The 27,594-nt window shown below is 38.6% G+C and overlaps 1 protein-coding gene across 2 annotated transcripts; it reads right to left on the bottom strand.

Annotated features, from left to right (window-relative positions):
* Positions 1-196: 196 nt before the first annotated feature.
* Prp38 (pre-mRNA processing factor 38) lies at positions 197-27,594 on the bottom strand. 2 transcript variants are annotated; one of them, XM_083120200.1, is made up of 7 exons: positions 27,352-27,594; positions 23,525-23,684; positions 19,674-19,795; positions 8,269-8,354; positions 5,433-5,668; positions 1,877-1,986; positions 197-784 (listed from the first exon to the last, which is right to left on the bottom strand). In XM_083120200.1, the coding sequence occupies exons 1-7, from the start codon at positions 27,479-27,481 to the stop codon at positions 498-500; spliced, it is 1,131 nt and encodes a 376-aa protein (XP_082976326.1). In that variant the 5' UTR covers positions 27,482-27,594; the 3' UTR covers positions 197-497. The 2 variants fall into 2 exon arrangements, with proteins under 2 accessions (XP_082976326.1, XP_082976325.1); XM_083120199.1 differs by having other exon boundaries at positions 197-787; positions 27,352-27,592.

The following is a 27,594-nucleotide window of genomic DNA, read 5'->3' as shown; positions in this document are numbered from 1 at the left end:
ACAGGTGGAAGGCTTGTGTTGCTGCAGCCATAAACCTTCAGGCTTAATTTCTTGCAGTAGTTTATGTTAATTATTATAAATGTGTTCGGGTTTATGTTTAGATATTAGTTGGTCATCATTTATGCAGTTTCTGCATAAATATCTAAAAGTAATTAAAATTATATATATGGAATCCTACTGAATGTGAAGAAAGATATAATTTTACATTAAATGTATTAAATTCTGCTGTAATTTGTATATACAAGATTTTTCATTAAGATCTTGTACAAAATATCAACTTTCCTCTACATTCTTGCATGACATGATTGGTTTTCTTTGACCTTCTTCTGAACACATTTATTTGTAAGAAAAATAAATACACACACAGATACCATGATGGTCTTCTTAAAAACAGCTTGCTCATCACTTCTGCAGTTCCATTCTAGGAATTATAACACTAATCATGTTTAGAAGATGTTGACTTTAGAAAACCTTGACAACTAAACTGCCGTTCTTTCTTAAGGTCTCAGAGGAGGAAGACCAAGCCTTGCTCTCAGTGCATTGGCTTCTGCAATTTCTAGTTCATCCCTGGACATCGGCTCGTGTCTTCTGCTTTCCTTCTTTTCACGATGACGCCTTTCCCTATCTCGGTCTTTGTCACGGTTCCTTTCACGGTCCTTGTCACGGTCACGATCTCGGTCCCTATCTCTGTCTCTCTCACGCTCCCACTCTCTATCCCGGTCCTTGTGCTTGTCTCCATGATGAGACCTGTAATGGTCTTCTTCTCTGTGCCTGTATCGTCCACCTGCTGAAAGAAAAGAAATGTGTTATAATTTACTTAAATGGTCTTTTATCCAACTTAACTCAACTTTAACGGATAGCTGGGATTACCCTCATCTCAGTGCCATGTGGCAGCATTTAATACATTGCTCAAAAACCAGAGATAACAATTATTTCAATTCTGTGTTCTATTTCTTAATTTATATACATACTACAATATGGGACACTCAAATTTCAATCTTATACGAGTATTGGAAGTTTGTCAAAAAGACATTTAATCTTTTTATTGATTAAAAATTTGAAACTCCACACTTTTCAAATGCACAGAAATGTTTTTAAAAAATCATAAAGAGAGAGATGTTCATAGAGTTGAAGTTAGTTCTATTTTGGATAGAATGACTAGGGCTTTCAAAGGAGGCAGAGTGATGGCATTCCATAACAAAGTTCCCTGATTTTTCTGTATATCTATTTCAGTGGGAACGCTATTTTAATTCATATCATTAATTGCAATTTGAAAATGGAGAGGTTACCATGGGTCACATACTATATTGGTCTTATTGCAGCAGAGTTACAGATTCATTCTGCTTATGTGATCTTACTTTCACACTTACCCACAAAATGACTTATTTTAAGTGCAATCCACCAGAAAAATTATCACCCTACTTCTTAATGATTCTGGAAATGAGTCTCATGTATGCAAACTACACGACAGAAATCAACATAGTATACACTTATAGTCCTCCACTTCTTTTAAATACCCTGTTTATCCCATCGGATGGAAAACCAGAGCCATAAATCCTGGGGTCAGACAAAGGAAGGCAAGTTCAGTTACCAAGCGTCTTACAACTCATCTCTCACTAAACAAGACAGAGAAGGTTGGCGAAGGTGGACATTCTTCCCTTGAGTGTTCTTCAAGGGCCATGAAAGATTCAGTCCCACCCTTTTCTTTCTTAATCTTCATGACTTCATCCCTCCCTCATACACATGCCACTGCAGGATGTATTCACCATACCCAGATGAAGGATGGCTATTGAGAGACGAGAAGAGGGGAAAAGATGTGGCAACGGTTTTGACTTGACCGTGGCAAACAGGATAGCAAAACAATTATTCACAATACCTTCAGGTGATTTTGATCTGGACCTTGAACGATGCCTTCTGTCAGCACTTCGGCTACGTCGCCTCTTCTTTTCCCTTGCAGGTCTTTCCTCCCTCTCTCGACTCCTATGCCTGAAACAGAATTTGCAGTTTCACAAACCAAAAGTAAGTTTCAGCACACACTGTAGTCCATGAACTGTACTACTGTACAAGTGAAGACAAGGCACGTATCCCCATAAGTGTTATACATGGTCACATAGCAAATATAGGTGGCATGTATGACTCCGAAACATCAGTGTAAATAGCAATCTCGCATTAGATGTCAAAGTGTCATGCAACTACGTAAATGTTCTACATTGCGCAAGATCTTAATTCAATTTCCCAATAATGACAAAATGCACAACTTCATAATTGTAATATCCACCCCCATCTTCAACTAAATCATTTTGACTGTCATATATACTACAGCTGGGCTAATATCGATCCAATTCTAGTACCCGGTGGCTACTATCCTTGATTGTGATATCACCTTAAATTCCAATCTATAAATTCCTCATATTCTGTGGCTATTCCAATTTTCCTCATAAATATTATTCTAAAATATAATTTCCTGCTGATTCTATGTTTACTCTCATCTCAAATGTCAAGAAAAATTGACAAGAAATATATTTTAGTTGTTAGTTTTACTTCAAACATGATGTTCCATTTATAAATTTAATTTCTTCCTTTCTCACAAACTACCAGTTATTTTGTGTCTTTTTTTTTATCTGAAAATTTCATTTGTAAAACACACATTGAATTCAGATAACACCTCCCCCCACCTTTGACTTGGATTTTCTAAAAAAAGAATATCGGATATATTAATAAACAGTAAAATATACCTTTGCCTACTAAAAAAGTCATAGTGAGCTAGCTTACAGCTTGTGTTCTGTGCTATACTGTATGTAAATCTGAATAGGAAAGGTTGAAGTTTCAGATGTTTAAAATTTTACTCAGACAATCTATCAAACAAATCATTCTAACTAATGTATCCAATATACCTTGTTGTGGGGCTTTTGTATCTTACCCTTCATAAACAGCACACTGCCAATTTGTCTCACTTCATGATATGAACATTAAGCTTCGCTTCTCAACTGAGATTCATTCTGTAAAAAAACTGATGGCAGAGTAGTCAGCATGTGTACTATGACACCAGTATTCCCGGATTCGAAGCCCTGCCAGGACATGGATGTTCTTTGTGAGTATCGCATCATCATTTTCATCATATCATCACTCATATGCATCGCTGCAATTAGCCAAAAGTGACGCTAAACAGGGTATCAGTCAAGAATGTCAAAAAAGTCAAGAAATCAACAGGTAGGTCAAGAAAGTCAAGAAATTATGCTTGTTGTGGTCAAGAATTTTTGCTATTTCTTACAGTGCCGTGAATTTACTTTGTTATATACCTGTACTGGGATTTTATAAAATTGAATATTTGTAAATCTAAAATTGTATTAAGTTGTAGTTAAGATTTGTTCACTTTGCTTCTTAAGGATTACATTCTTGTATGTACGAAGTTCTTATGGCCGCAATGGCTCAGTCGGTAACGCATCTGACTACCATACTAAAGGTCCCGGGTTCGATCCCTGGCCATTTCAAAACCAGGAACTTCTAACATTGGAAGCGGCCCGGGTGCCCACCCAGCATCGAATGACATGGGTACCTCGGGGAAACCCTGGGGGGTAAAGGCAGTCAGGGGCGTGATGCTGATCACATCATCCCCACTCACGACCGGATCAAGAAAGTGTGGGGCGTTACCCCCACACCCCCTATACGCCTTCATGGCGTGGTGCTAAGCACAGGGGAACACTTTACCTTTTTTTAATCTTACTAGGAAAGAATACATTTTAATCTTCTTCGTCAAAACCCAGACATTCATCTCCAGAGCTAAATGAGGAGTCACTTGAATCTTCTTCCAAATCAGGATCGGAGTCCTCATACAAAAAATTGTCCTCTGAACCTCCAGTGCATTTCTAATGCCACAATTCTTAAATGACTTGACTTAACCACTGTCTTAGTTTTCACAGCATTCCACGAAGCTTTGACCCATTCACAAACTTGTGAAATGCTAGGCCTCTTCCTTCTTCCTGATGGTCTAACCTGAGTATCAGCATAAAAGATGCACCCTGTTTTTTTTTCAGACCTATATTTAAAGGAAGAAGTGTGTGTAATACGCTGGCAAATACGGTAGTTGATATGCTGGTGCTCAAACATTAAAAATGCCACATGAATGTAAGATACAGGGGATGGAGAAAAATATGGAAACACCTGGTATAAAACAGGTAGCCATTTCAAACATGATTTGCATCTGAATGGTAGGTGGCGCTGTGGTCACTGGCACTTCCTGCGAGGTATACACCCTGGCCAACCTGACAGATGGTCCAGTTACGGTTCAGCGACCGGTCCGTGCAGGTTATCGTGAATCATGTCTGAGCTGACAAGAGTTTCAAAGAGGGCAAATTGTGGATGCGCGTATGGTGGGAGCTTCCGTGACGAAAGTAGTGGAAATGTTTGGTGTATCAAGAGGCACAGTCTCGAAGATCATGACTGCCTACGAGACGTCCGGAAAAACCGCATCAGTGAAGCACCAGCGTGGACGCAAGTGTGTGTTGTGTGACAGAGACATGCATATTGGGTAGGATTGTGACCCAGCAGAAGATCACCACGGCTGCAAAAGTCACTGCTGAGCTGAATACAGTGGTTACAAATCCTGTTAGCATCAAAACAGTCAGAAGAGAACTCCACAAGCAGGGTATTCATGGCAGATCTGCAATTACCAAACCACTCGTGACTGTTGGCCATGCTGCTAGATGGAGACAGTGGTGCAACGCCTATAAAAACTGGACAATGGAGCAGTGGAAGACTGTAATCTGGTCGGATGAGTCATCCTTTACATTATTTCCAACTACTGGCCGAGTGTACGTGTGGAGAATGCCAGCACAAGACTGTCTGTTACCGAGAGTGAAGCATGGTGGTGGTTCAGTGATGATTTGGGCAGCTGTCTCCTGGTATTTTGCCAGACCCATCATCACCCTGCATGGACATGTCACTGCCAGGGACTACGTAACCATTTTGAGTGACCAGCTGCATCCCATGGTGCAAACTTTGTTCCCAGATGGTGATGCCGTGTTTCAAGATGACAGAGTCCCTGTTCATACAGCTCACATCGCCCAGGACTGGTTTGATGAGCATGAAGATGAAGTGTCACATCTATCATGAACTCCACAATCACCAGACCTCAATATTTTTGAGTCCCTGTGGTCGGTTTTGGAGACCAAGGTGCGTGCCCGCTACCCACCACCATCGTCTCTACAACAACTTGCAGCTGCTTTGGAGGAAGAATGGTACAACATCCCTTTGACAACCATACGCGACCTGTATTTGTCCATTCCACATCAACTGCAGGTCGTTCTGCGTACCAAAGGTGGTCCTACTCAAAATTAATAAAGGTAATGTGCATTTTTGCAGGTGTTTCCATATTTTTGTCCATCTCCTGTACATACATTATTGAGCATAAGTATTTTTCTTCCATAACCAACCTTCTGTCCCTCTCTCTCTCCCGGGAATGGCTCCTCCGATGACGAGGAGAGGGTGGGGAGCCTCTCCTGTTTCTCTCCTCCCTTCTGACTGCATGGAGTTCAGCGCCCGAGGGTGGCTCAGGTGCTCTCACCACCTCATCCTCCTCTTCAGAGGATTCAACGCCTTCGTCAAGATCATCCTCCAGAGCAGATATTCTGGCTTCAAGTTCATTGTTCTCTTCAAGGACATGGCGTTTCTGAAAGAATTCATCTATATAATGCCCAGTAAAGGTCCAACTGTACAAGATATATCCTTTACATGAACAGACTGGTGGAACTGAGTCCTCCATTATATAATATAAATATTTCATCAATTATACCACCAACACCCTGATTTCACTTTTTCCTGTATTACAAATTTTACTCTCCTGGTAAAAATAAAGAAAAATACTACAAAAAGTTCTTAGATCATACTTTTTTTGCACTATAAGATCTTTTAAGTTCAGTGTCCTTAAAAACATAATTTAGATTCCACTTAACATAACAATGTCCCACACCGTGGCCATGCGGTCTAAGGCATCATGCTTTGGGCTCCGGTTACAGGGTGGGAGCAGGTTCAAGTCTCCTGGAGGAATCGTAACAACTTTTCTCCTGATATATCAGTCTGTGTTAGGGACTGGTGGCCACCCACCATCGTGAGGAAATTGGGGGACTATGAACGAGTGGCATAAACTGGCCACGGAAACCTACAACAACAATTTGGGGTTCGTCATGCTGACCACACGTCACCCCATAACTGGTTGGATTATCTCCCAACTTGGCAGGTGGGAGTTTGGCCAGTAGGTAGGCCCTGTCCCTCACAGGCTGTTGTCCATTCCACATCAACTGCAGGTCGTTCTGCGTACCAAAGGTGGTCCTACTCAAAATTATATATATATATCAGGGGTTTTCAAACTTTTAGCTGTCGTGGATCCCCTATGCTCCCAAAATCTGCTTGCGCCTCCCATCAATAATAATAGCTAAATACATGTGATGCGACCATGGAAGACAGACACAAAATCTCTTGAAGTGTTTACTTACTGCTGGTACACATACAAGTACTGAAAATATATTGTGGCATACATTTTTTTAATATTTATAAGCTGGTGTCATTTCATCCATACGATCATCACAAGATAAAATTGTAAGGAAAGCTGGATAATATATATATATATATGTTAAAAACAAACATACACCAATATTTGGATATCTTCATTTAATTGTAGCCCTGTTTCTTCTAACAATGTGTTCAATGTATGAAAGCAATCCCCAATGTATTCATTCACCTTTAATCTTTACCTTACCAAGCCTCAACTTCCTTTTCAAGGGTGAACACCTTGTCTGATAGGTGCAGGATTCCCTTGTATCTTGTAGAAATACATTCAGAATCAGAACATTCAATTTGTGGAACATGCCAGAAAGGTATGCCAATTTCTGTACAAAGGCACTATGAAAAGTTTTCAGCATTGACGTGGTTTTCCTCTACACGATACGAGTGCAGTTCCTGTCTCAGTTCAAACACACAGGAGATGACAATGCCGAGGGTACAACCAACGCGAGTTGCAATGATACAGAAGAAAAAAAAATGTAAGTCTTGAAGCTTTCATAGCGGTGATGAAAAGATTTATATTTTTAACTCATTTTGAACTTTCAGAAAAAAGAAATAGTTTTCGAAACTTTGGCACTTCCTTAGGGAGGCGTACTGCACAGTTTGAATATTACTTATATATATTATTTATTTACATAACTTAGTGAATAACTGCAACTGTGCTGAACACTAACATACATACGCATTATTCAACAGGGCCTCCCCGCTGGGGCAGTGGTAGGGTCGTTGCTTTGTAATCAATGGGTCCCAGGTTCGATACCCGGTGGAGGTACATATAGTGGTTTGGATCCCACTATAAACTGTAGGTCCAGTCCCGATTAGCCTTACTGTGTACAAAGTGGACTTAAAACACCAAAACAAACCAAAACATTATTCAACATTTTGATACTAATTAAAGTGCTACCCTTGAGTGGCTGTAAGACACTTAAATTAATACAAATTTTCTACAGAAGCATGACAATATGCGAAGTATATAACAGCAATATAATTAATGTGACAGTAAGCATCCTGTGGATATTTGGCTGGTTATAGGCTTAGTCCTGTATATATTTGTGGATAATTTGAAGAACCATAACTTTAAAATGAATGAAGATTAAATTAAACCAGTTTTCATTATTGCATTTAGCTGAACAATTGACATGAATTTTAGTGGTCACACAACATCCATTCATCAAATTCTATAGCTGAGTTGAAGATGACAGCTTCCAAGAGGCAACGCTTGAGGGTTATGATAGCACATAGAGGTCGAGCCATTGGCCTAATATGTAATGAGATTATTGCTCAGTGCTTATGAAGGATATTGGAGTGGTTCTAAACTCCTGACTCACCCTCAAAACAGATATTACATACTGTAGCTGGTTTTATAAAGTAATTGCGAAAATATGCAGCTTCTTTTTCAAAGGCACAAAATCCACTTTAGTCTCCTGACTACATCCATTAAGGCGGTTGATGAACCATTCATTTATCTCAGGGAACATTTAGAATTTGGATTGGTCAAATACCAGTAATTGATATTGGCAAATTTTATACTGGTACTTTAAGGTCATCAGTTAAAACTTCATGCAGGTTAATCCTTAATTTCATCTTTTCAAACTTGAGTTTTCATTAAGCTAAAAAAATGCATACAATTCAGAATTACACTTACTTTCATTTCATATCATATTTTGCTTAAATTATATTACAATGCTGCTTTAGAAAAATTAAATTTACCTGTACTCTTGGTAATATCACATCATACACTCTTTCCTCTCTTAGAAGTTCATCAATGAACTCATCCACGTGAATTAATTCAAACTCTGAAAAAGAAAAGAAATAGAAATATCTTAAATGTTTTATGAAAATATTTGTATATCTATATATGTAAAACAAAGAATGTCAACTAAGAAAAGGAATGTATATTAACAACATAAAAACCACAATACAACAGAAATAAGTAGATATCAATTTAAAACTACATGAGTGAAAATATGAATAATAACCCTTTTGCAGATTTCACTATTACCTGAATAACCAATGGGTTATTTACAAGTATGGAGGATGGCACAAATGATGAAGATATGGATGTAAGACATATGCTGAAAAATTAATAAAAATTCTAATTTATACAGTTGAACTTCAATTTGATGTTTTTCAGGGGACAAAGCTGAAAAAACTTAAAATGTAAAATCGAGGAAAATTTTTATAACATTTTGATGTGTTGTAACAATCAAGACTCAATGTACATTCTGTCAAAAAAATACCAGGAATTGTTCAATAAAATTCAAAATACTGGTTTAATCGTCCAAATTTATTTTGTCACCTTCAAAATAGACCCCATTTGATGCGATACACTTACGCCAACGAATAATCCAGTCGTCGAAACACTTCTTATAGGCACTTTCTGGTATGGAGTTCAGCTCCTTCTGAGAATTTTGTTTTATGACTTCAATGAACTCAAAACGTCTTCCACAAAGTGGCAATTTGGGTTTGGAGAACAAAAAGTAAGTCACACTGGCGAATACAGATCGATCGATGACATTCATTGAGTTCTTGGATCGTTGAAGCATGTCTTCAGCAAGCTGTTTGCGGTGCTATTTTTGAAGAAAATTTAGCTCCTTCAGAACAAGCCGTACCGGAACATGTCTCATACCCAAAACATCAACCAAAATGGTGCAAACAAATTTGTGAGACATGTCCAGATCCTGAGCTATCTCCCTTAAACTTGAATGACTACTTTCTATCACCATTTCCTTCACTTTGTCGATGTTTTCATCAGTCGGAAGACGAAGGTCGACTGGAACGAACCAAGTCTTCAACCACTTTTCATCCTTCTTTGAATGCTTTGTACCACTTATACACTCATGTTTTCGATAAAGTTGACTCACCATAGGCCTTCTCCAACATTTTCAAAAATTCAGCACAAGAAATTTTATTGGCAACACAACATTTGAGGCAAACTCTGTGTTCAATACTTTTATCCATATTAGAAATCGCAGAGCACTCTTGAGGTTGACTAATTTAACCAACAGCTGTAAACAAACTTGTCGATAGATCGTGCCAAAACTCTATGTGACAATTAGGTACATTGGTAGCAACTTACAAGAAAAAAAAATGTTTATACCTTTTACACAGACTATTTATATGAACAATTCCTGGTATTTATTTGACAGAATTTATAATACAGGAAAATGTAAAATCGGGGTTCCACTGTACTCTTGCCCTGTAATCAAAGGGTCCCGGGTTCGATACCCGGTGGAGGCACATAGTGGTTCGGATCCCACTTGAAACTGTAGGTCCAGTCCCGATTAGCCTTACTGTGCATAAAGTGGACTTGAAACACCAAAATCAACCAACCAACCACTGTACTCTTGGAACAATATTCTAAAACATGACATAATCTAAATCTTTAGACTTCCTGTACACATTGTGAAGATACCTTAGACATTTTTAAGAACTACATACTCCCCTAATTGCAATTTATATCTCCTAGCCAAATGTCTTAAACTAACTATTACTAATATCAATGAAAGTGTTTATTTATTTATTTTATTTTCCCTCTAATGTTTTGATGCATTCCACGTGGAATGTATCAAATGCCTGAATGTGCATTCAAACCGTATACTCTTACCCCGAGTCATTGCTGTTATGACAGGGTTAAAGTGGTGTTATAATAATCATAAACTTTTGTAAGTAACAGAAACCAGCACTGAACCTGGACAATGGACAGGCACACCCCCACTTGGTGCTCTGTCCTCAAAAAGATCCCAGACCTGAAAAAGAAAAGATGTGGTGCGCATACTCGACCCCTCTCCAGCCACGTAGGGAACGGAAACTGCACCGCACAGAGCAGCATGACCCAGCCCCCCAACCACCACCCGGCAGCACCACCTGACAACAGGAAGCAGAAAGCACAGCAGACGACGCGAACCTGGTTACACACGCCAGCACCACTGAACGGGAGAAATTGCAACTACCGCTGCCTGGGAACAAACAAAGCAGTGACGCGGTACCATCTCCTCTTCAGACGCCGTACCCTTAGTGAATAAAGACAGAGAGTCTTCGAAATTAATAGGATTCTACCATTAAATTGTGCAACGCAGAAATACGAAATTTCAAAATTTCACGTAAATATTTTTTTTAAGTCCCCTATGAAATCCCTCAAAATATAAGCAGACAAAAATTTACATTCCAATGATCAAAAACTTTTTATAGTATAATAAATGGCAATAGGTGCTAATATTAATGTTCACCTGAATACCCATTGCTGATTTATTACTACATATTAAGTATAATCGTGTATGTTTTTTTAAAAAAAATTGGGTATAAAATTGATTACTAAATTTTGTTTACCACACACTGCAGTTTCTACATCTATCATTAACACATGAGTGAATCTGGAGCTCTGCTATTACATAACTACAGATACAGAACTATACACAACCAACTTGGAATTCTAACTGTAGAGGAAAGTGACCAAATCCGGACCCCACCTCCTAGGTCAGACCCCCAGCTTATCTTTTCAAGGAAGCACGGCACACTAGCGACGTGTAAGATAACAATTCTGAATGATGCCACGAGGCAGTGGCCTTGTCATGCTTCATTTCATATGGATGCGTAGATGGATTTTTCTTTACCCGATGAAGCAAAAATGTTTCGGCTGTCAGTAATTTCATCTTATTTTGATTTCTACATTTGTAAGAATTCGTCTCTCGTTGGAAGCGGCCCCGGCGCCCACCCAGCATCGAATGACATGGGTACCTGGGGGGTAAAGGCAGTCAGGGGCGTGATGCTGATCACATCATCCCCACTCACGACCGGATAAAGAAAGTGTAGGGTGTTACCCCCTATACGCCTTAATGGCATGGTGCTAAGCACAGGGGAGCGCTTTTACTTCTTTTTACTAATATGTAATAATACAAATAATGACAGGAAAATGCAGAAGCAAAAAAAAAAAAAAGTCCTGGTCCCATGATTCGATGGCCAGAGTGATAGATGCAATGAGAACAAAGAAAATGGGCTGGAAGAAAGCTGCTAATACATTTGTTGTTGTCCCTAAAACAACATTTTATCCAGTGAAAGATAGTGGAATCGTGAAGAAGAATCCCAGACAAAAAAGGGTTGTCTGACTGAACTTACACAAGTTAAGAAGGAATTTGTTAAGTTTTGTTTAGAGATGGGGAGAACGTCTTATTCTAACTAGTTCAGATCTAAGATGCATGGCATATCAATGGAATGGTACAATATTGACCATCCTTTTGAGAGACAGTTTGGATGGAGAAAAATGGCTCACCTTGTTCCTGAAGAGATACGGGAAAGGTCTGTCTGTTCGTCCGCTGACTGCTAGAGCAGAACAGCTACAAAACACTGTTTTGGAGGTTATCCACTCTACTATGAATTTAAATTTATGTATAAGTACTCAAATATCAGTGGCGTAGCATAGGCATTTCGGGTGGGAACGCCAAGTCCGAAGGAAGGGTCGGCCCTTTCTTGTTTAATAATTTACTTATGGTATTAGTCTCCACAGGCATTGTTCATTTGCCTGAAGTCAGCTGGGTTTTTAATAAAACATCGTCCATGCATGTTTTAGCTAGAAAATTAGATGCCTCACTATGCAACAAATGTTTTGAACTCTGGTGTTGTATACCTTTTTTTTATACCTTTCTGCATGACGCAAGTCATTAAAAACCTACCTGAATCACAAGCGCCTCTGCACAACAGTAGACGTCATTGTCGTGGGCCATCCAACTACTGATTGATTTCGTTGATTATACTTCACTTTTCTACCACTTTTGGTTAATCGCGAATACGAATATGAGTGATGATATTGAAAAAGAGAGACTCACAAAGAACACCCGTGCTCACGCCGGGATTCGAATCAGGGGCCTCTGTCGTCTTGGCGCGCTGTGCAAAACACTCTGACACGGAGGTGGGTCAATGATCCAACTATCATACACTCAACTGACGTAACAGTGCCGATTAGTAATTCAGACCCCTGTTTATTACATCTTGAGAATGTTGATAAACATTTTAAAATAATTTTGTCCAGAGATCATTCGATATAAAGAGTTTTCAAATGAATGCTAAACACTTCCATTGACACAATATTAAGCAGTTAGATACTAACAAAATAATAATAATAATAATAATAATAACAAAATAATAGTTTTGCAGGTTAAGTGGTAGAGCAGGCACAGGCTGAACTTCTACCACGAGGACTTCACCAACTTATTTGACAAAAACTGTGTTGATCTTTTAGTATTTAATGCACATCGCCCTTCGTGCGATAAATTATACAATGAAGTGGTCATTAAGAAGTGGTATATTTGAGTTTGGTAAAGTTACGTCAGTCAATATTGTGTATTGTAACATCACATAGCACGAGTGGCATGAGCGCGAAGAACCGAGTAGGAATTCTACCGCCGTCGTCTGCTTCAGAAGGCAGGAAGGGTCACATGAACCAATCACGTAGCGTAGCCCTCTGCTCCGTACGCTGGCGTATGAGAGAGCATTTACGCCCGTACTGTACAGATCCAAGCTTTCCCTCAAGAAAGGCAGCAAGGAATATAGAGTTCTTTACGCCGAACCTGCTTGGTGTACGGCCAGTAAAGGCATTGAAAAAAAATGCTAGAACGAGTGTTGTTAGTGGAGCGTTACAAGCGGATCGCGAAAAATAGCTATTATAATGCCATGAAGTGCGACGAGCTACATGACATTCGTTCAAACTTGTATGTTTGAACAAAAATGTGTTCAAACTATTTGGTTTAAACTAGGCAGCAACTACTCAACAACTGAGTTCCAACAATCTTGAGACGTGCTAAATGTCATTTGTTCGAATTTATTTGTTTTAAGAAAATTTGCCTGATAGCGCCGGTGACGCGTGCAGATCACTGGGAATGAAATTTCTATACCTTATGATTCCAAATAGAAAATACTTAATTTACAAATAACAACATCCACTTTCCATAATAACGACACTAACCCAATTTACAAACACATGCGGAATTCCCCCTCTGAAAAGGAAGAATTAAACATTTAAGCATTGTCACGAATAACCAAATACAGATGAAAGAAAATGTTAAAGAGCGCAAATATGAACAATGAACCCATTTATTGAGTTCAATAATTACACATGTTTCATGCTTATCAGTCAGCTGATTTGAGAGTACTTGAACAGAACTTTTCAACCTTACTGAAGCATATACTGTTTTTAGTATCAAGGAGTTTATCTCCTTATTGAACTATGATATGTGAATCAACTGTCAATAGGTTGATCGTGAAAATTACCATATATGGTCATGTGACCTTCAAGAACTTTTCAACACCAAATGCACACCATGCAATACATATCTGCGAAAATATATACATATGGTATATGTGATCAACGAGAAATTAACAATATCAAATATACATCAAACCAAACAATTCTGTGACATATAACGACCAATATTTATCATGGCCAAATTACCACTTTATATATTATCAAATGTCAAACACGTTTCGCTCAAGATGTTAAGAATTCAAATTTCAGACATCAATGGCGTCCATTTACATCGCGCTCATCCATGCGGTGCAAATAATGATTTGTTCGTTATCCAAAGAACCACACTGACCACACGCTAGCATGCTTCGAAATCAGTGGCGGCTCGTGGTGAACCAAAGTGGAGGTGCGATAACTCACAAATTTGCTCTATTGATTTGCTTTATTTTACTTTGCCTTTTGTGCTACATTTGGCTAATTTGCGAAGATGGGGATGTGTGATATGATGAAATTGATGAATGGGTACTCACAAACATCCATACCCAGGCAGGATTCGAACCCGAGACCCCCGGCGGCGGGCGTCGTAGCGCGATGTGCTAACCACTTTTTTTTTTTTTTTTTAAAAAAAAGGAAATACCCCTTACACGGAGGTATCCCCCACCATTTACACTTTTTCTCTCCTTTACACTTTTCAATTGTTACAGTTTCTCAGTTTCTTATCATCTAGACAAACACAAATACCCATGCCTTACCCGGGACTCTAACCTGGAACCCCTGGCGTTGTAGCGTGCTCTGCTAACCACTCCGCCACGGAGGTCGACTCCACTCAGCCACGGGGGCCGACACAAATTTGCTCTACTAGTAATGTGAGTTTAAATGGTGAATTTCGTATAACAGCCAAAGTGATAAGAAACTGATACGTTCGTGTTTACCGAATATCATGTTTTACACGTTTGCACATATTATAATAAATTAATAATTATTTTACAGTAATGCGAAGAAGATGGAAGAAGAAATAGAATTCTAACAGAATTAGTCGTTTAACAGAGGGGAAAATTCAGAAGAAAGGATATTAATTTTTACACAACTTGATAAGCACAATTACGAATATTTACGTGCATTGATGGTGAAAAGTTCTAAGCTGCTCGTCAAGTCAACCTTGCAGCAGGTTTTATGTATCAATCCGCGCGAGAACTGAGCTCAGAATCTTCCGTGCCAGTCTTTCCTCAACCGCCGAGCTGCTTACATCGCAGACACTGAGAAAATCCACAGTATTGCCAACCGCACAACACATCAAAACCCGCATGCATGTCAAGTGGAATGTATTTTTGCTTCTCTTTGTCTCCTGAAACATAAAATTTTAAAAGTACTTTCTGCGCATAGATTATTTAATAAATGTGTCATTACTTAATATAAATGCGAAATATCTTCGAAACATGAGAGCGTGTGTGTATATTTCGAGCACGCAAAAATAAAAATGAACAAAGATAAAAGTAAACAACGATAGGCCCTCTTGAATTTAATGACAATTTTTTTTTTTTTTTTGGTTTAGAAAGAAATACATTTATGAAAAACGTGGTTGCTTCGTCCGCAATACATCCGTTCCTGTAAGACACACGCAATTCAAGTTATACCACCAAAACAGCATGATTTGTTATTGGTGATATATACAATCAGGTGCATTGTCTGTCGCTATTACTCTGGTTTCAATTTATGAATCACTTCACTAAACCAGGATTCAAATCTTGGTCTGTCCATTTCTTGCGGATAATCACCCTTCCCTTTCTTTGCGCGGAACAGTAAATATGCACCTTCAACAAAGCTTTCATTGCCGCCAGTGGGTGAAACAATAAGCCTCCCCCTTCCCCTCATCGTTGGTTTCTTCAGCCCTGGCGTGGTTTTGCATGCTGGTATCCTTCCATGTTTTATTCCCCCTTCCCCCACCCACCGAGTTGAAGGACGTCTCGTCCAAATAATAAACATGTTTCTTCTCACTGCGATATCTTTTAATACCGCGCAGATTCTTTTGTCGTCAAAAAACAAACAATCGTTTCCTCTTGCTAAACTCAAACAGCAAATCATTCAACACCCGTGATACAATTCGTGCGCACATTGACGGAAAATCACCTCACGCCCTGTTTTACTTTGATCTTGTTGCCGCAAGGAGGATTATGCATTCAAAACAACTTGCTTGTCTTTGAAGAAAATTTCCCTTCGGACGAAGTCCAAAATAACATTCGGGTAAAACCGCACGCTGAACAGTAGATTCAGCCATTCTCGCCGCTCTACAATAAACATAGGGTTAAAAGAGTGGGATGTGCAACACTGGTATCGCCGATTCCACGCGTTCTGCAACGCATTCAGTCTCGCTCGACTCGCTCTAAAGTTTCAGTGTCTCTTCAACGCACTACACATTGCAGTTGGCGAATCTACGGTTCTAAGTTCGTCTGCACAGTGATTGCAACCAATTAAGTCCATACCTGCTAATGGATGTACTATTTTGTCTGTATATTACAAATTAAATAACTGTTTTCTTGCAAGTATGCAGTTGTGTCGGAATAGAACCCGTCTCAGTGGAACTATGTTCTTGCGCGCACGTTTGGAACTACATATGCGAAAACCTGCTGCAAGGTTGACTTGACGAGCAGCTTAGTAAAAAAGTTACACAGAAAAAGTTTCCTGTCCAACATTACTAATTGATATGTGAAATAGGGCACCAAAATAAATATCTCACTGGAAAGGTGATATCTGCGTTACCAGAAGCTCTAAAGTAAAAACTTCAAACTTACCAGAAATCTTCAGTCATGCTTGTAACTGAAATTCATCCTTCTGTCCTTCAACGCGAAATTTGAGAATGAACTCACGACCTCCCTTCTTTGACACTTGTTCTAGATTCAAATTCGGCCTAGGTTTTTTTATGTTTATTTTTTCATCAAGACTTCAGACTTCTGGTAGAAAAACTTCACACCAACAATTTCTCCACACTGTTCATCGCGACAAATACACAACTACAGAACACAACTACCAAAAAAGCTTCACTTTTCCATGGAAAACAAAAAACAACAAGTGTCAATACTATAGTCTTCCCAACCATCCCGTCGTTTTATTGCTTCGGGGTTGCCAGGCAATTTTGCCAAATTTTTAGAAATTTGTAGTTCACAGGTTCCTGTAGCGGCTCTTGGTGAGTTTAGATGACGAGTTTCTAATTTATTTAACATCCGCCTTGAAAATAAATTGGAGAACTTTGTCACATTATCGGGATTTTTTTCAAACGTGCTAATCAAAACATGTAATTAAATCTACATGATGTACTCCACATCATTGTAATCCAAATGTACTTTTCACTAAACTCAGAAAAAATACAACACATTTATACGATAATTTTGCGTGTAACAAGAATCTATAGCAGACTTCCGTGGCTAGCATACCGCATTACAAAGCCAGGGCTCCTGGGTTCGAATCCCGGCATGGGTATGTGTGTTCTTTGTGAGTGCTCTTCCATCAATTTCATTATATCATCGTTCATCCTCATCGTCGTGATTACCGAAAAGTAGCAGAAAGCGATGGTAAATAACAAAAATCAAGCAAGAGTCTGTACATTTTCAGTTACCGATATTTTCTTTCCTCCTTGGAAATTGCGTTATTTATTTCTCTACTCTTATGTCATAAGAGAATAAGATTATGGAATACAGAATGATTTTTTTCAACTGTTGGTAATTTTCTATCTTCTGTTAACTTCGTTGCTTCTGGCAACTCTTCATTGTTTACCGTTCTCCAGAGAGAAGGCCAGTTTCGCCTAAGGGGTGAGTTTCGGACGACAAACCCTCCGTCCTCCCAGGCACAGATCCAGCGCGTGTTATTCAGCCAGTTTCCTCGCCTTATACCCCTCGCAGCCGCGCCTGAGAATGCTCTACGTCTCGTAAAGTGGGAGGACGGCGCCCCGCCAGATTTCTCTCGAAGTTCCGTATTCCCCCGCACGGTGGCGTGCAAACTTCGCAATTGTCGCGGAAGAAGGAATACAGAACCGACTAACCAACGATCTATAAGCAATGGAATATTTTCAATTCAGACAATGTAAAAGCTAATATATAAATGTTAATGTAATGTTTGTTCACTTGTAATTACACACGGCAGTGCGGCGTCCGTATCGTCCTTATGAGCGGCCGCCCCTGTTCGAAATACATTAACAGACGGGTAGATCTACCAACAAGCGTCGAAACATGAGCTCATGCAATACTAAAAGTACATATGCAGCTTACCTCCCTTGTGATATCACGAGGCAAAATCCGCTCCTCATTCCACCTTGTTTAGTTTCAGCATTCCAAGTCCAGCTCGCCTTCCCAATGATCCGTGCTTATCCCAAACCTTGGCTCAACGTTTCCAGCCCTAAGGCTAAGTAAAATTATCGTGAAACTCAGGTGTCCACACCGAAATTTGCAGATTTTGGTCACCGTTTATTCATTCCGATGCAGTTTGTTCAGCGTCCATTCCGCCGGAATCCCTCCCTCTTACCCTCCTTCTTCTTCTTCTTTTAGTTCTCGTTCCCTCATCCTTTTGTGGGGGTTTATTTATTAATTCGTTTTGGGGATATATTAATATATACTGTTCTTGGTAGGGTACTTTTGTCTTTACCAAATCAACAATTTACTTGATTAAGAAACCACACGTTAACAAATATGCGTATGCGTTAAGAATCCTATTGTAATACTTTTTGAGATAAACTTTTTGCTGTTAACTATACGATGGCACCTAGACCAAAACGCTGTAAATTTTACAATTTTCCGCCATTACTGCAAATTGCCCATGCGTGCAGTGGCCGGAACATCAAAATGTCCCTGTGCGTAAGCAAACCACAAGCAAATCTGATATCAAACAAAGGAATTTACAATTTAAATACGTACACCAGCCAGAGCCATCTAGCGACTCTTCGCATAACTACGAAAGCAACAAAGTTTTTATACTGCATTGACATTCCACCTGTCGTGAATTCTCTACACTAGAAGAGTTCATCATCTTAGGACGTGAGTTGGGCTACTTTACCCCAGCAAACACACACGAAACTCAAGTTACCAGAATGCCTTATGACAGCTCGTCATAAATGGCGCCCAACATATATGAAATTAGTCACGTTTTACTTTATATTTACAGAATTTATGCATTTTTGTAATGTTAAATCTGGGAACGCCAGGCGTACGGGCGTACTATAACGCTACGCCACTGTCAAATATAACTGTTTAAAAAGATCATCATAATATTACATAAGCTCAGTTTGCTTTATATTTTCTACTTTAAATTATCATTCAATTGCCATTTACAATATTTATTTTACAAATATTAGTAGCGGGTCCGAATTTGGAGTACTTTTTCAAACATTCATTTTTCAACTTTTTGCTAGATTTGAAAATGCTCTTCGCAGTATTTCCTTAAATGGATTCTGACACAGGGAGCCCTTTGGCAACTTACTAGAGTATTTTAACAATGAAAAATCATTTTTAACTTTCATATTAAGAAATAAATAATCGACAAACCAATTGGAGATCCGACTTTGGTTACTTTCCTCTACTAATTCAAAAAAAAATAAAAAAAAATTAAGATTTTTTAAAACTTGGTTACATGCACTGAGAAAAAATCTGAGCTGTACATTACTGAGGAATTAATTATATGTTCCCAATCTTTCGATTTTAATATTCAGTAACAATACACAATTTCATTGGTAACACACAAAACTGTAATCCTTTCAACATAAAAAATGGATTCAGCCCAAGCACTTACATAGATAATTTGCTACTGCATGTAGATCTTAATACTATATAAGAACATAAAACTACGAGAGTAAATATAAAGTGCACAATTTTAGTCCCTTGTGAAATATACTCACGTCCTTGCCTATTCTGCCTCCTAAGTTTTCGATAATCATTGAGCAGTGGTTCCAAGTACTTGTAGCAATCTAAGGAAGTCCCCACTAATCTCATGTAAAAAGCTCCAAGGGCACGAACATACCTGTTGAGTACCATGAAAAAATACCAGCAGTTAATCCTAAGTCCACTTTCAATTTCTAGTTTTTATATTGCATCACACCACATTGTGTGATTATTGTATGCTGTTCCAGTAAAACGTGTAGGACATAGAGAGTTACCAAGAAACAAGACAACCTGAGGAGGTTGTGATGAATTAATTAAAATTTTTGAGCACATTCACAGGGTTGTTAACAGCAATTAGTGTCATTACAGTAGAAATAATGGAATTTTCTTGTAAACTTTGATTTGCACTTAGGTAAAGGTGAAGTTCCCCATGCCAAGAAGGCACATTTAGGGATTGTGGGGATAGCCCCCGCACATTCTCGATCTCAGCCATTTTGGAGGCGATGTGATCAGCACTGCCTTTACCCACCAGGTACCAATTGATTTGAGGCTGGGTGAGTCCCAGAGCAACTTTATGCAGGGACAAGGTCGGTCAAATTCCAAAGTTAGTTCACCCACCCCGGGTCTGCTACGTGGCAGTCAGACACCCTATCCACTAGACCACTGTGAGATTTGCACATAAATTATGCCATTTCTGTAGGTACAACTATAGCATCTGCTGCATCATTCATTGCCTCTGATGCCCACGTGGACAGGAAACCAGAAGTGAACATCAGCACTCGCAGACAAGGACATTAGCTTAGGTCCTCAATCAATACATGTGCAGTTGCACTTTGTGTTGTTACAGATTTATCAAATGATACATGTGGGGGTGGAAGAGCTTTGTAACACATTGTTTCAGCAAATCAAACAGAACTCTTCAAATTTATTGTAATACAATTTTATTTTCTAAAATGTTTAAACTTCATGTTGTATACTTGAATATTTGTAAATCCTAACAATTATGAATAATATTGCACAATTCCTTGTGCATACATACTGCCTTCAAGAAATTGTAGAAAACAGGGAAAACATGGAGTTCTCTTACCAAAAATGAAACATAATCACTTTACACAGCAGCATCTGAGAAAATATGGAAGGGGGAGCTCAATTAAAAGCTGTCTCAAAAGGCAAAATTCAGAACTTTACATGTGATTTCTTCATATAATTAATTTTTAAAAATATAACAAAGATATTCAACACAAGATACTGTATTACATAGAATTTTGAAAGAAAAATGCAGGCTCGACCAGGACTCGAACCCGGCTCTCTGGCATACCATGCTATTGCTCTATCACTGAGCTACCGAGCCGGCCTCGTGTTGCTTGATTTTTCGCTGTCTTTTACCTGTGTGGAATAGTCTCTGCCAGTGGTTCCTCCCAGGCAATAGATCCCGTTGCGGTAGCACTGGCGGAGTCGATTCCACACAGGTAAAACAGCGATAGTGAAAAATCAGGCGATGCCAGGTCGGCTCGGTAGCTCAGTGGTTAGAGCAATGGCACGGTATGCCAGAGACCCGGGTTCAAGTCTTGGTCGAGCCTGCATTTTTTGAAGAAAATTTCTACGTAGTACATCTCCTGTGTGTGCCTAATCTTCATGATACTATATGTTATATTCAAAATGCACTTTCAACAATGGTGTAATCTAATGTCACCTTCTAAATGAACAGAAACAAAAGCAAACTTTAAGCAAATAAGAATAACATTGTACAAATGAATTTCAATCAGAAGTCAGTTTACAATTATACAAACGATGGTAGGTACTTTATTATTATGAGATAACAAGCTATGTAACTCACTCACTGCTTGTAAGAGTACCAATTCTTTCATTCCATAAGGTGGACCTTTGTTGGAGTCTTTACACCAGTAGCATGTTCAGGAACTTCACAAGAGGTGGGGGTAGGAGAGATGGTTGAAGTTGATTTTTGGGTAGTGAGATGAGATCAACTAGATGACTGATAAATTGATAATGTATTATATACAACATGATTGCTATGTTTTCATGTGAATCTCTGTGTGATATTTTGATTTATTTTTGTAACATGAACTTTGTAACTTTTGTCTCTAATATATAAAATTGAAGTGTTATACTTTTCCATGATATTTTTTTTTTAAATAAGGGAGAGCATTTATGTTCTTTTGCAATAAATGTTTATTTTCTTTGTATGTGATGAATACTGATTGCACAGTATATTTTTTCACATGAATCCTTGAATTTACATGCTCAAAATAAAATGTTTATTTGTTATACGTATTAAAGACAGCACCTATTATTCCTTTATTTTGTCGAGGATTAATTTCTATTGTCCCTACAGCATACTTATTTCTGAAAAACTGTATGGCATATCACATTGTCATTGTACTCAGTGAAGCTATGACCCTCCAGACACCAGGAAACAAATGATAATATTCAATAATGTGCTTTTTGTTTAACCACTTTACCTACTGAAGTCACTGAGCACCTCCTACAAACAGAGAAATATAAATGTTGCTCCCATCTATGATGGAGATACAGTTTCTTCAGCAAATGTGATAAATAAAAATAGCCCAGGCATAAACACACACACACGTAGACAACATGATCATAAACAGGGAATGGATTTATAAGTATGTAGTAAAAATGTGCTAAATATGTAAATATACGAGGGGCGTTCCATATAGACTTACACTTTATTTTTTTTGCACTCACACAAAATAGTTACACCTCAGTAGGTATATAGTTACACCTCAGTAGGTATGTCCACCTTCTCAATGTAGTCTCCCTTCAGCTCTATAGACTTGCTTCAGCAGTGTGGCAACATCTTCAGGCCTGATCCTGGTTGTGGTGTTGCAAGAAATCGCAACTAATGTCCTCTCATTGTTGTCTCTGATGGATTCAGAGTGTCGATCTGTTTCCAGCCACCCATCAAGTTGTGCACTACTTTTTTTTTTTTAACAATGCATGCTCTCCACAAACTGCTACCAATCACCTGTGAATCTCTGCTGTGGTTACACCCTCCTTCCATAGAAACCACATCATCCAGTGCTGTCCCTGCTGTCCTCGTACATGCTGACAGCTGATGGCGAAATGCACTGTGCTTCACATGTATTACAACCCCCCTCCTTTGGTGCTGACACCTGGAGGCAGACCTATGTATTACCTATCAGTGACCGTTATGACAAACCAAATAGTGAACCGTGGATAGTGGGAATTTCAAAAGTGTAAATCAATATGGAATGCCCCTCGTATATTTAGTTATTTTCACCAAAACATGGAGTTAAATGTGGACTGAAAATCATAAAAAAAATTACCTTTTTAATAATATAAGACACTGCACGAGCTACATAAAATACAGTCCCATCTTGAAGAGAAACCAGAAGCGAATCCCGTACTAGGGCCACAAAATCATTGCTTCTGGCTCTGCTGTCGGGTGGACAACTAGTAGAGAGGGTGGGGTTAGCAATGGGCTGCTCGTATTAGGACTCTCTTTCAATGTTTGTAACAAACAGGAGCCAATGCTTGAACCCTCATTCTCTATTGTTGACAACAATTTTAAATAAACAGGAATTTCAAGTGTTTTACAATAGCAAAAGCAAACAGTTGAGAGGTGCAAAAAATACATTGTTCGGATGGCAGAAAACTTGTAATTAATGCAGTTGGAGGGTATACATATGGTCATAAACTTTTGTTTGTTTAACGTCCCTTCGGACTTCCATGATTAAAGCTGGACTGTACCACCTCTTTCATATGGTTTAAACAAAGGTACAGATAAAACTGTGTCTAATCATGTTGCATTGGAAAAAAGTTTATAGCAACATGTATTATCTCCAAAAGCTCTTCAGTTACTTACTTAAATTCTTCATTTTTTATGAACTCCACGATGATATCCTTTTCTGGTTGAATCTGCAACATCTTAAGAACAAGACACAGAAAAGGAGCAGGCTTTATGTTTCCTCCATACACACCTCCCACGTATCTGATTTCCATAGCTTTGTCAACCAGTAATTCAGCTGTAATTAAACAAAAAGAACGTAATACATTATATCGTTAACACTTTCGGGAATGTAGTTCTGATCCATTTTAATGCAAAATCATGTGTTTATCTGCAAAAATATCTTTCTGACACGTTACTGCTGATGCTGCCATTTGCTTTCTGCATGTGAGCACAATGTTCCATGTATTACATGACGGTACTAATTTACTATAGTTCAAACAGATTATGGTACTAATTTACTATAGTTCAAACAGATTTCTTCATTTTTACACAAGAAACTACTTACCGTAATAAGTTCCTGTAGCATTGTGTAACATACGGAAGGTGTTTTCTGTCATGTCTGAATGTATCATAGCTGATTTTTTTTTAACTATGTTTGCCTAACCTAATCTTACATAATGTTTCTTGGGGATGGAACGAATTTTAACTATGTTTGCCTAACCTAACGTTACGTAATGTTTCTTGGTAAAATTCGTTCCATCCCCAAGAAACATTACAAGGTTAGGTTAGGCAAACATAGTTAAAAGAAATAATAATTTCCGCTATGAAACATTCACACATGACAGAAAACACCGGTAAAAATTTACTATCCTTCGGACACCTCTAATTTTTTCGTTTCGTCAATTTTTGACATTCGTACTTACGTATTTCCTTCGTGGAACATTCCTGAAGGTGTATCAACCTTGTTTTGATGAAATTAATTGCAATTTTTCACATTACCAGTACGTCTTTCTGATAGGCCTTTTTGCTTGCCTGAGACGAACTAACCTAACCACGCGCCAATGGTTCGCAATTATTTCCAATTTCTAGATCCTGATACTAACACGACACCAAATTTTAACTATGTTTCCTAACCTAACAGAACTAACCTATCCACGCGCCAATGGTTCGTGGGGCTAGCTATTCTCCGTCAGAGATTTAATTTTCAACGAACAACAAGAATTTCAGCTATGAAACATTCCCACATCACACAAAACACCTTCCCGATGTTCGACAATGCTACAGGAACTTATTACGGTAAGTAGTTTCTTCTGTAAAAATAAATAAATGTGTCCGAAGGATAGTAAACAAGTACCAAATTTTTTAAACTATGCTTGCCTAACCTAACCTTACGGGAAATGGTTTGTGGGGCTAACGTCAATGGTTTGTGGGGCTAAAGTCAATGGTTTGCGAGGTATTAGCATAATTTCAAATCCAGGCACAAAAGTAGGTATTTTTCGGTGAACAAGGTTGCAACACTGCATGCACACTCCAAATCGACAAAACACTGGCACAACGTGCGATGAACCAGTACGCTATCACCATATTGTGTTACAGAATCAAAATAACGAAGAACAGTAAGTACTCGGAAATGTAAGAAACAGACATTATTTTTGTTACAAATTCATTATTACACCTAAAGAAATCTTCCGCAATGCAGAATAGTATGTTAGCAATGTAAAGAAGTGTGAAATAAATGATTTCTAGGTGTTTCACCTATACGAAAGTAGTAATCATTACATCTAATACAATTCTAACAGTACATGATGTTCCAAAAAGAAACTCATGAATTAGACATGTGGATTTATTTTTACTTCAAGTTTGTCTTGTAGACCATATTTATCTTAATTTCTTTTAAAACCTGTTGCAATGTTAATGAGTTATGTGAACAATTACTGTCAATGAGTTAGGGAATTATAGTTTAATGGCTCTCTTTCTCCCTAAAAATAATAGCAATTGGCATTTGCCCATTAAACCATATGTTTCAGTTCCATGTGATTGATTACAATGTTACCGATTTTCCAGAATTGGAATTTTGCCTGGTTTTTTTCGAAAAAACCCAACCTGGGTGTTTTTTTAAAAGTAAAACTTGAAAAAACCCATGCAAAACTGTTTTCTTTTTCAGGTTATGTTTAAAAATGAAATACATTTCCCCCATGGTAGTAATATATCGTAACGTTCAATTTGTATTGCTTTATACCCTGTCTCAACCATCTCTGGAGCAAGCAAACGAAAACCAGTCTCTACGCAAGTAGTGACGTATGACTGCTCAACCAATGAACACATGAGAGGGAACTAGATTGCGTGGAGAAGAGGTAAGCGACTGCAGTTACCAGCATTTGCAACAGTGTGCACTTTTCTACTACCCTGACCACTCGATTTCCTCCCCTTCTCTGATGCTATGCATGACCTTACTCCAGAGATAGCTGAGACAGGTATAGTGGACTGAATCAAAAACTATTTAACCTTTCTGTTAACATGATCAGTTCTAAAATATTTGTTTAACAGTTTGATTCTACACTTCCTGGATGGTGTAATACTTAATGCTATGGTAACAGTAGTATAAGCCGGAGACGGATTTCTTAAAATTTACAGGAGAAAAGACGAGAAAGTACTTACGGAATTGCGTTCTTAGGGACTTTCTGAAGCTGGGGAAATTGTTTTTTTAGAATCGTGCAACGTATTTTGCCTGTACATAAGGTATTTTTCGTCAATAATGCATCTCCGTTGTACGATAGCTCGTGCCGCCATTACCGTCGACTACGTGAATCAAATGTTCCGTGCGTTCCGTCATGTAACCCCCTCACAGTGTAGCAACCACGCGGAAGTTTGACAAGATGACGTGTGAGCGGTTTTTTTTTTTTCCCAATGTAAGGTAAGACTCTAGTTTACGTCCTTTTCCTAAGGAATACGTGTCATATATCGTTGGAAAGCTTATTTTATAAGGAATTCAACAACGTAAATCCCAAAGCGAGCAAAAATTTCCTGAAGGAGTAAATCGAGAAAAACCGATGTTGTCCGGATATGCGCAATTGAACGTACTGAGGAATTTTTTAGATGATGAAGCACATATTTAGGGGTGAAATGAGTGCTAATGGAACCTAACCTAACAAGCCTAACCAAACCTCGTAGGCATACCTCGACCCCGTGAATGGATAGTGGGGCTATCGTGAACAGAAAGTGTAAAAAGAAAAAGGTACTTACCCGAAGAGATGCCGGGTGCCGCACGACGATCGCGCTCCGCGAACGCAAAGAAGCAATCACCATGCAGATAAGGACGTAAAGTAGAGTCTAGCCTCAATTTTCGCTTAAAAACCTTTTGTGAATAGTTTGTGCGGCATTTATCGGTTCATAAGTTTGGAAACACTGCACATCAGCTGACGATACTACATATCAGCTGACGATAGACAACGTGAGTCAAAATTTGCGCGCCGAATTAGCAACGACCAATAAATGATTATAATGTTAAAAATAACGCTATTTTCATGGGAAAAATGTGATTCCCAGATTGAAAAATCTTCCGCTATGCATATGAGGTAAGTAGCAATGATTTTTATTTGAAAACAAACGAGTTTAAGGTGTCTCCGGCTTATACTACTGGTACCAATGCTATTGCTATGTGCTGAGTTTTCAGGGTTGCATGCCCTGAGGAGGCATATACTTTAGTGCATCCAACAATCAGGCTACCGGGGGGGGGGGGGAGATCCCATTTTTATACAAGCTGTTTATTATCACAGTTGTTTTTTTCCATTATTTCTCTGGATGTTTTTGGCATGAATAATGCCAAATTATAAGTTGTCTGACTGATTTCGTCCAAATGGAATACCTTATACATCCTCCAAAATGGTAGCTGTAGTAATATTGCTTCCAATGGGCAAAAATATTACAAAATATACTTCTTAATAAATCCAAAACATTTCTACCTGTTAGTGCAAAGCATTCTTCCTTCCAGTATCTGCTGTCATATATCCGAGATCTAATAATCTTTTCAACTAGATATTGTGGATTCGTTCCACGGATCGATTTAGCATCTTTTACCGTGCGATTTGCCATAGTACTCTACATTCAAGTAAATTTAACACATTTAATTAACACACGTAAATCTTTTCCCGATACAGACACCAGTGAACATCGTTTGAGAACTCTGACAAATTCCTAGCCAGACC

The sequence above is a fragment of the Lepisma saccharinum genome, chromosome 3, assembly GCF_977018435.1.
Source record: "Lepisma saccharinum chromosome 3, izLepSacc3.1, whole genome shotgun sequence".
Lineage (NCBI taxonomy): Eukaryota > Metazoa > Arthropoda > Insecta > Zygentoma > Lepismatidae > Lepisma > Lepisma saccharinum.
This window is presented reverse-complemented; position numbering and strand designations above follow the sequence as displayed.